Consider the following 10728-nt stretch of genomic DNA (forward strand, 5'->3'; position numbering starts at 1 on the left):
CTAAACATGGCTGCTTTTTAAAGAGGTTAGCTGAAGTTGGTGCATTGTAACACTGGTCATGTAGCTTGAAAGCTAATCAACTGCATTTTAAAGCAGGGGAAACTTTGCAGTCATGATTCATCTCGTGTACTGCTGTGCGCTAAAGAATTTGTGGAGCTTACATACTTTTTTTTTTTCTTAACCATAATTAAAAGTGCTATGCATATCAATACTAATTTTTAGTGACTCAGCGTGGAGATTTAGTTATTAGTATAATTTATCTGCCTGGGGCTCTTTCCATCATTAGTGTGTTTATGCCTTGTCCCACAGAGAGGATTAATCTTGTCCTTGCGGAACTGAAAGGATTAAACTGTGTTAACTCAGAGTTTTTCCCCCCATGACCTGGAGTCTGAACATCTGACCCTGCAGCTGTAACATGGTAAACATGATGCCTTTTGATTTTGGATTCAAACAGCCAGTTTCTCAGGGAAGTAGCATTAGCATAGTAATTAGCATCTGTGATGGGAGGATCACACTTAAGATGCTTTTAAGAGTATTTACAAGAGCGACTGATGGTGACATTCTGTGGCAATGTCAGTTGCTGAAATCCAGGCCTTGTTTTCATCAACGTCTCCTTCGTAAATGGAGACACAACTGCTGAGTCTGAAATTACACACACTCATGTCTCATCCATCATCTGTCTAAGCAGACATCGTTAAGATTAGTTTCAGCTGTCCCATTTCATCTCTTAGAATATTAAACAGATTAATAATTAAACTGCATATTAAATTGATTACTCAAATCAATACTATGCACGTGTGGGATGGGGAAGTCCACAGGGTACAGAAAAATACCTCGACAGAAATTACAGCCAGGGAGGTCAGATGAGGACTGCCTATCCTGGATCTTCTCATCTTGTTGAATGAAAATGGATAAATTTGGAAATGCAATGTTGCTTACATTCACAGCTGTTCGTCCACAGATTTTTAAATAAGTCATCCAATCCAATTGTTAAAAAGGGTGCATTCTCTGTTCTGACTTACAAATACAGCACTAAACTTACTCTGTCCTGTAAAAGTCAAAACCTCATCCTGCCCTACAGTAAATTCCATTTACAACATGTGTCCCAATTTATATCAAGGAGAAATACAAATGTTTCAACACAATGTCTGTCTTTTATTTTACAATATTTAAGGCAATTATGAAACCACTGCATAATTACAAGAGAACACTCAAGCATCACACACCTAAACAATTCCTCTCAATGTTTAATCATTTCTTGGCAACCTGAAAATTAAACTGCATATTGTATTCATGTTCCCTCTCTCGACTCTCATATTTATAATTTAATGCCACTGACAAAAAAATAAAATAAAATAAAATACGCGCGACACATTCTTCTTTAGAAGAGAAAAAAAAGTCACATTAAAAAAAAAAAAATAAAAGCCATTTGCTCAGTTTGACACCAATGTTCACTAGGCAACATTTTGCTTCAAGTAAAAAACAGACAAAATGATGGGCTATTTCACAGTTAATTAGACACACACAACCAAAGAGGAACACAATACTCCAGAACAACTTCAGGGGATTTTAAGATGAAACTCTTTTCACTAATAAGAATGAAAACAATTGGCAAGGTGACATAATGCTGAGAATTGACTGCTGATGGAAATCTTCCAGGGAACAAAGAAGGGCTGTGCTAAGAGCAAGAATAAATGCCTGGATTAAAAACAAAAAAAACCTTCTCATTTCCAAGACAATATGAAAGATAAATTATTTTTCTCTACTTCCCCTATTACCTTATCAGATCATTTTAAATTCATTTTATTATCCAACTGGCTTTGCTGACGGAGAAAGAACACAGCTTTACCTAACGATATTTCTCAGGGTGATTTTTGTTTAGTCTGAGTTTTACTGTAAATTTGGCTATTTGACCTAAACCTGGAGCAAGGCTAAAAGGCTTGAACTGTCTTGTGTTTGGGACATCCTCTTTTTTTGGCAGTGATGTGTAGTCTGTTTGGCAAATGATAACCAGCACACTCATATATATCATGTATATCCCCTTGTGCCCACCAGCCCTAAGTGAAAGGCATAAAACATTCTTATCATAACCTTCAAAGTTGTGCATGATTCTATGTAGCAGCCGCTGCAATTTATCAACAAACACAAAACCGTAATAAATGGGAAAACAGCTGTGGACAAGAAAAAATAACGGCCCACCAAGCTTATGCTGGTACAGTAGCTTTCCTTTTATTCCTCTCTATCTTACTATACATTCTCTCCATTTCACCCCTCTTATCCTCTCTCTCTCTCTTTTTCGTCCCACGTGATACCTATTAACCCTACTGCCAGGCTATACCTCTTCTTCTTCCTCACCTTCATCATTGCCTGGCATCTGTACCTTCATCCACCCGTCTGTGGCCAGGCCATGCTTCTTCTGGTGGCGTTTGTAGTTGTCCCAGTGGCCTGTGGTGTAGCCACATTCTTGGCACTTGTGCGGCTTTTCTCCAGTGTGTCGCAGCATGTGACGCTTCAGGTTCATGCTCTGGTTGCAGCTGTAGCTGCACACGGCGCACTGGAAGGGCTTGGCACCCGAGTGAACGCGCTGGTGTCTTTTGAGATTGGCCAGGTTGCCGCAGGCATAATCGCACAGGTGACACTTGTAGGGTTTCTCGCCCGTGTGTACTCGGTGGTGCCGTTTGAGGTTATCAAAGTGGGCGGAGGCGTAGTCACACTGCGGGCATTTGTAAGGCTTCTCGCCACTGTGGGTCTTCATGTGCCGTGCCAGGTGGTTGGGGTAGTGCGTAAGGAAGGGGCAGGCAGCGCAGGTGTACACTTTGTCGCCACGTTCGCCGGGACTGTTCGGTGTGTCCTTGGTGAGCATCTCCAGGGTGCACTTTGCGCAAATCTGGGCCGAAGACCCGTCTTCATCGTCCAGTGCCACACCACAAAGGCGACAGGTGAAGGGGAAGAGGAGAGGAGGTAGGGGCACTGATTCAGTTCTTATCTGACCTGGTTCAACCATGTCAGATGACTGCTGCTGCTGCTGCTGCTGCTGCTGCTGCTGTTGCTGTTGCTGCTGTTGCTGTTGTTGCCCTGGCCTCAAACCCCCAAAAGCCTGCATAAAGCTGCCATCACTTCCAATCTGTAGGTTCGCATCAGACCCTGCAGCTTCTGCAAGCAAAACCAATCAGACATGGACCAATTCGTAATCGATAATGAAATAAGTAGGATTTGCCAGAGCCCTGTAAATGCGGATTAACGGGAAGAATGGGTACATACCTTCGCTCGAGGCGCAGGCCACTTCCTCCCTGGGTCTCTGACCCATGCTTGCTCTTCGGAGGCCGTGCACACGCGGCCGCCGCGAGTTCCCCTGGCCGACGCTCGGGGTTACGTGCATCCGTTGGTGCCTCTTCAGGTTGCCGAGGGAACTGCAAGCAAAGGTACAGTGCTCGCATTTGTAAGGCTTCTCTCCCGTGTGGATGCGTAAGTGCCTCTGCAGGTTGACCAGCTGCGCCGAGGCGTAGGAGCACAGCGGGCATCGGTAAGGCTTCTCGCCGTTGTGCGTCTTCATGTGCCGTTTGACGTGATTGGTGTAGCGCGATGTGAAACCGCACACTGTGCAAGAATGAAGTTTCATTGACCCGTCCTCACCCACAGCGTTTTGCTCCCTTTCTGCTTGGGAGGTCGAGCCCGGGCAAAGGCCAGGCTGCCTGTCCTCCACAACACCCATGTTACCCTTACAGCAACGTAGACAGAGCGGCCCCATCAGGTCCATGCTGGGGCCCAGAGGGTTGTCCAAGAGCTGACCACAGCCCCTGCAAGAGAGGTAAGGGGGGAAGGCAGGCTCGTGTGGCCCTTCCTCTCGTTCGCTTTCAGTGGTCCGCAAGTCTTCGGCGTCACTCTCCATGCTGAGACGACTGAAGGAGGAACTTTCCTCGTCACCCAGGGGGAACCCTGGTAGGCCAATGTCAGCTGTGCAGGTTTAAGGAAAGAACATAGAAATTTTTCATGAAGTAATGTTATCAGTTTTCCAGCTGACTGTTTTTTTCCATCCTCCCTCCCAATGCTCAATCCATTAGCACCAGCAGGCAATATCTGAATCTCATTTTCAGTCAAAGTAAATAAATAGAGCCGCTTCTATTGATGAGGAGAAAACAAATCTCTCAAAATACACAACCATCAAGAGATCAGTTCTACTTTTGTCTGCTGGGAATAGAAAGAAAGAAGAAAACCTTGAGCCTAAAGTATTAGAAAAGAGCAGGGACATTCATATTAAAGCAAACTATCCTTCTTCATTGTTTGACAGTTTACATAAACCTACACAGACACAGAGTCTACAATAACACTTTTGCACGAGACTCCCAATACTCTTCCGAAGCACAACACACTGACATCAGCCAAATACTGTCACAACGACACATAAATACTGTCACAACACCAAGTAGACACTGTCTGAATACCAAGTAGATAACAGTCTCATATCCAGGTAAATGCTATTACAAAACCAAGTAAATACTGTCAAAGAACATTATGTCTTCACACTTACGAACGACGCAGTCTCACAGTGATGCTCAGCTGGTTGCTCTTGTATTATACACACAGAAAATAAAAGACAAAAACCGCACGGACTCTTCTATAGAGGCACGTAGAAATAAAACCTTGAGCAAGTGAATGAGCGCCGGCTGGATCTGATATTTAGACGTAGTCAGGTAAAGCAGCTGTCTCTTTTACTCGAGCACACAGTTCACGCAGCTCTCTTCACACACTCGGGGAAGACGGACTGTGAGTGAGGACTGGTGCCTGAGCTGGCCTTTATATGGAGCTTTTCTGAAACCCCTGGTGGATGATTACCCAGTCTAATGATAATGATGATGACTATAATGGCCCTGCTGATGATGATGAGGGGGGAGATGATGATGATGATGATGATGATGATGATGATGATGAATAAATGCCTTCCCGTAATGGTGTCCTTGATGATGATGGCTGTCTTGATGACCCTTATATAATAATGGTGGCAAAATGCCTTTTGCTCCGCCGTTTTCAGATTCACTGTTCGCTGACAGAATGCCACTGTCAGAGAAATTTGCCAGCTGTGGGCTAACATCTTTCAGATGTATATGGGAGACACAAAAAGTGCACTGACCGTGTTACGTGTCTATAAAAATAACCTCTTTTTTTTTTTTTTTTTTGGTAAAATGTCCATATTTGGACCCACACCAAAATACATATGGATGTTCGTGTGGAATTCATCTAGCCTCAGGGCTCTTTTCTTTTTCTCTTTTTTTTTGTTTTGGTTAAATCAGTCAGCTCCAACATGACAAGCCCATATGTCTTAGGAGGAAAAAAATCTCCTCATCATAATCGGGTTCTCAATAACGGTATACATTTCAATTTACAAACCCAGTGAAACAGCACTGATATACCGGTTCTATATAAAATAAGTGCATTAAATGTACACTTCACTGAAGAATCTACTTTTTATATGAACATCAATAGTTCATTCACGTTATCTGAAATACAATCTACTGCCCCCTCTGATCTGTGGTTCTACCCTGTGTTTTTTTTTTTTCCTCAGTTTGTTTTCAGTCTTGTCTAATGGGAACTGAGGACAGATTGTCTGCCTCCACGCAGTGCCTACACTGCTTAAAATAACCCCAGCGTATCAATCACACTGTAATACTTTATGTCTTTAAGCTAAATAAATTTAGCATTTATATTTTTCACATTTGAAGAATTGAACAGAGTATTCTGTGTAAACACTGTAATCATTGTGTCAATCCTGCTGCTTTACTATGTGGAAAACTTTGGTAGGCTGAATCAATTCAAATCTCTAACACATATTTAAAATGTACATTACTTGCATTTCCACATGTGTACATCTTACAAATGTAAAATTACTCGATCTTTCGTGCTTTTGTCCATTTTACATGAAAAATAAGATTCCATAATATATTTGTACTATTTTGATATATCTAATAAAACTATATGAGACCTGGACAGACAACTTTTGACTGACTCCTGTGTTGTTTAAGGAAAGAAAATTAAGCAGAGGAAGTGACATTTGTTTTGTATTGCAGGCAGTAGAGAAAAATTAACCTGTCAAAAAAATTCTTTACTCTGGGATTAAACACTTCATTTTTGTAGAAGCTATTTCTCAAACAACTCAGATTTATTGTGAGCAAAAATCCAACCAATGTCAAGATTTTACACAAAACTGTTATCTGAAAGAAATACCGTTCAGGAAGACGGCTTCCCCCAGTGCTATTCCCAGGGGATTTCCAACCCTTCTTATGCCCATGGCTCACATGCCAATGACTGCTATACCTCACAGCACACCACTATCAGAGTTACAGACTGTACTTGCCACAAAACAAAAAGCAACAACAAAATAATAATAATAATAATAATAATAATAATAATAATAATAACAACAAATATGCTCACACGCAGTAATCAATGTAATCAAGAAATACTAAATATTGCTATGGAGTTTGAATTCAGTTGTAAATCTTGGTTTTCAATTCCACGGTTAATTTTTTTGACAACTTTTTTTTTTCTTTCATTTTATGGATGATATTCGTCAATTTTCCATTTCAAAAATTATTTCACTGCTTTTATTTTCACACTATTTTTTCCATGACACAGCTTCATCCGACAGCGTATCAGCGTGCCGCAACCCAGTGGTTAGGACACATTGACTTTGCGGCCGTTCCCTGAGCAACAATTTACGTATGTTCTCACTAGCAGCAAAACCTTTGCCCTATGGCAGAAAATATGAAATGTCCAAGTGCAGCTGTGCTGTGAACCCATCCTTTTAACAGACTATACTCACTGCCTGATGAAAGCTCCTGTCATACTCCAGGCTAGTTGGTTATCTGCACACTTTCCTGATAGTCTGTCATGAAGTCTTAATGTCATAGGCAGATGTTTTGAATGACTAGCCCGTCATTTGGCCGTACTCAGGCCATCCAACTATTCATGTCATATATATAACTGATGAGCTGTATACCATCTAAAACCTCAAATGGGGGGAAAAAAGAGACATATTTCTTCCTGTGTTTTTCAAAATAGAACTGTTCACTATTATCTAATTTGTGTCTGAATCAAAGGCTTTCTTTGGCTAACAACTGCCAATTTTTTAATGAAAAGCAAGTGGATCACATGAGATCCCGACTGTGTGTATATCTGTACAAAAAGGAAACAATATAAGTTCACAGTTCACAGCCTAAATATATTCATGCTGATGTTTACTGTTTGTGACTACTCATTTAACAGTACTCGTTTAACAGTTTTGCCTACAATCTGGTTTTTGAGATGCTCAGTTCATTCAGTGCATAAATGGTTCAAATCAAGCGATTAAACATCTAATTAATTTTTAAGAATAGTTTGATTGTAAGACTGTGACATGCCAAACTTGACCATTACTCACCTGAGAATTTTTCCAGGCCTATGATCTTGCCGTCATTGTCAGGATCTGTAAAGTCAAGATCTTGTCCTAAGAGAAGGTCGCTTTCAAAGGTAAGGCTTGCTGCAGTGGCAATGCCTACACCATCATCAGAATCCACTGCAAATAACAGAGAAAAATTACACAAAATTTAGAAGAAAAGTAATGGAACTTAATCTTGTTACAGCAAATGCACCAGATAATTACATAATTTCTCCTTTTATAAATTAATTATATTATATTATATTATATTATATTATATTATATTATATTATATTATATTATATTATATATTATGCTATATTATGTGGCAGTTGATAACATATTCAGCCTTCAAAGGCATCAATAAAACGATAATTGTACACTGGGACAGCAAATGAGTTTTCTGTTTGATTAGCAATAGTATGAATTGCGGAACTGCATAATTATTATGATTATAAACCTAAGCCCTCAAGAAAAGCCATCTCCCACCAATAGATTCCATTAGCACATACTGTAGCCTTTTTTTTAAAGGCAGTTTTGCTGCCATCTATTGGATGCAGAGTGTGGTGCAGTACTATGTATTCTCTGAAGGGGGCACTGCTTCCATTAATGCGTCATGTCATTTCTCAGCTCATACAGGAGTCAACACAAAAATTTATTTAACATACCCAAATGTCACATGTTCTCAGTTAGATGCAAACAGCCAAACTACAGCACAGGAATTTCAATTATGTGAAATTCAACTAATTGATTATTCAACTTGTTTGATTACATGTATACTGGACATGACATTAGTTCTCAATCAGAAAAGCAAGTTCTGTAAAAGTCAGCTTGGAGCAATTACAAAACTGGGAAAAAAGAGTGATGCAAAATCTGTGACTGTTGTTTTTTCTTTTAATTCCAGGCCCAAGTAATTTAACTGAGAAGAATGACAGTGTTGCAACAGCAAATGTAGCATAAGGCAGACAAAAAAAGACTAGCTCTAGTGAAAATTGAAAATGGCTTCATGCTGTTATCCTAAAATGTACCTTGTGAAACGCTGTTTTTCCTTTTTTGATCTTTTTTAAAATAAACCAGTAAATGAAAACCCAAAAACTATAAAGCTGACCACCTCATCAATTTTGATTACTGTAAGGTTTGCCATATTTTTTTAAATGGGAAACAAACTGAAAATAAGAAACACACGTCTTATATTATTATAAAATGCCAATGCTTTGCTGACCTATACACGGACACAATCCAGAAAATATAAGGTGCGCTGATCATCAGTGCTCACAGCAGTAGTAATGACTGCACTGTCTCCTTATTTTCTCATCATATACAAATGATAAAGTAAGCTTACATGAATGTTTACATGGTTACAATTTCAAACTGAACTGGAAGTGAATGTGTGTTGTATTGTTATTAAAAATGCATTTCAAAATGAGACCCTATAATCGCCTGTGTCTGATAAACGAAGGGATTCCTTACACTTTACAGGTTGTGGATTCTGTTGTTTTCTTCTTGGCATCTTCCAGTCGGCCTCTCTTGTTTTGTAACTTCTTCTGGAGGCCGTCCAAACTATCAGCTCATTATTAAAGGCATAATTTCAACACGCAGGTCAAGGTTCACGATGGAAACAGGCTATTCAGATGTTGCCAGTTAGCGTTGGCTCACCGACTACCCAACAAAACATGAATGGGTTTATTTAGACATATGCAAAAAAAAAAAAGATGACTGTAGAAAAGATACGAGAAAGCATATGATACTATAATTTACTGCGTGCCAACATCGTCTATATTTAAGACGGTGGTGACATGTCTGATGATTAGTTATTAATTTCTGCACGCATCTGTAAAATAGTGAACCCACCATACCCAAGCAATACCAGTTGAGAATATACAGATAGCAATATATTGCCAACAGTCTGATAAACAATCTTTTGTCGTTGCAAATTTACATTAACGCCCACTTAATTCAATTCACATTTTAAAGATACAGTTAAACGTCACAATACCAAAATCAAGCTAACTAGTTAGCTACAGTATGTTATTGTATGGTCAACCAGGCTAGCTATGTTGCCAACAAGATAGCTTAGTACTTTAACTATTGTACCTACACTATACAGTACAAAAATATAATTACACGTCAAGACTGCGATTCAACAAAGATCCAACCAAGCACCAAGCAAATCATCTGACTACAATACGATGCTGCTAGCCGACCAGAAGCTATAATGTAAATGTAGTTAGCTGGTTAGCTGTTTTCTGAATACTTGGACAGGTTGCTAACAAGATTTCATGAATATACCTCCTGTTACTGTCTTGGACGTCAGACAACGCTTCATATGTGGGTAGAGATAGTGGCGTTTTGGAAAAATGTATAGCTAGAAATCCGCCATCCCATTATGTACCGGTCACAAAGAAAGACAATTAATGAGCTTTTTTTCATAACTTAATTGATTTTCTGATTGCCATTGTATACATTCTCTTCCGCTGCCTTACGTATTTCCGCTTCCTGAAATACGTTCTTCCTGTTAATCCATGTCAACATTGGTATTTGAAGTCTTTTTCCATTTATCCCGTTACCGTCTCAAAAAACTACTCCTGTCAGTTTATATACGTTTCCATGAAGTATTCATCATTTATCAGTTATAAGGTGCCTGAACTGTAATATGTAATGACAGTAAACTGTAATAGCAATACTGACACTAATACTACTACACATATTAAACTAGTCATTGATGTTATGTTATGTTATGGTCATCGACAAGGTGAGGACTTGTAAAGGAACGGTAATTAAAGCACCGAGAAACAAACAAATAAAAAAACTTTGGTTTGTTTTTATGCTATGTATTTAGTGGCCTCGTGTCCAAAATTTACCGGATCATCATCTAAACCAGGACAGGGGATGGGATTAATGCTAATGTTTCACGGAGGCTTACTGGGTGAATTGCTGGCTCTCATCTCACTGCTTTTATTTTAAGTAGCCTGGCTGGTTACAAATACTGTAGCTTTAAACTCAACACCTTTTGTGCGCAGACTATGTTTTTCTCGGAAATAACTACACTTGATGTTGTACCTGAAACTCGTTGATACCATTCATGTGTTACATTCATGAAAAGAAGAATCGGTATTTTTGCGTCATCCTATTGGTTCAATTCACTGCAGTGGGTCTCCCGCAGGCCACTACATCCTCCCAGGCGTGCGCCAGCTAAAAGGGGAGGGGATCTCTAAGGTTAACGGGGATCTCCTTGACAACGTCATGCACTGTTGCTCGGACTATGGGATACTGAGAAAAGCACGAACTCTAATGGGTTGATAAGCAAATATGTTTTT

General features: G+C 39.8%; 1 protein-coding gene across 1 annotated transcript; it reads right to left on the reverse strand.

The window, feature by feature from the left end:
• Positions 1 to 2284: 2284 nt before the first annotated feature.
• On the reverse strand, positions 2285 to 8994 carry znf513a (zinc finger protein 513a). Its single transcript, XM_030772515.1, has 4 exons — positions 8882 to 8994; positions 7415 to 7549; positions 3262 to 3954; positions 2285 to 3153 (listed from the first exon to the last, which is right to left on the reverse strand). Exons 1-4 carry the CDS (start codon positions 8919 to 8921, stop codon positions 2333 to 2335), a joined length of 1689 nt encoding a protein of 562 aa, XP_030628375.1. The 5' UTR covers positions 8922 to 8994; the 3' UTR covers positions 2285 to 2332.
• Positions 8995 to 10728: the final 1734 nt, after the last annotated feature.

Source organism: Chanos chanos, chromosome 4, assembly GCF_902362185.1.
Source record: "Chanos chanos chromosome 4, fChaCha1.1, whole genome shotgun sequence".
NCBI lineage: Eukaryota > Metazoa > Chordata > Actinopteri > Gonorynchiformes > Chanidae > Chanos > Chanos chanos.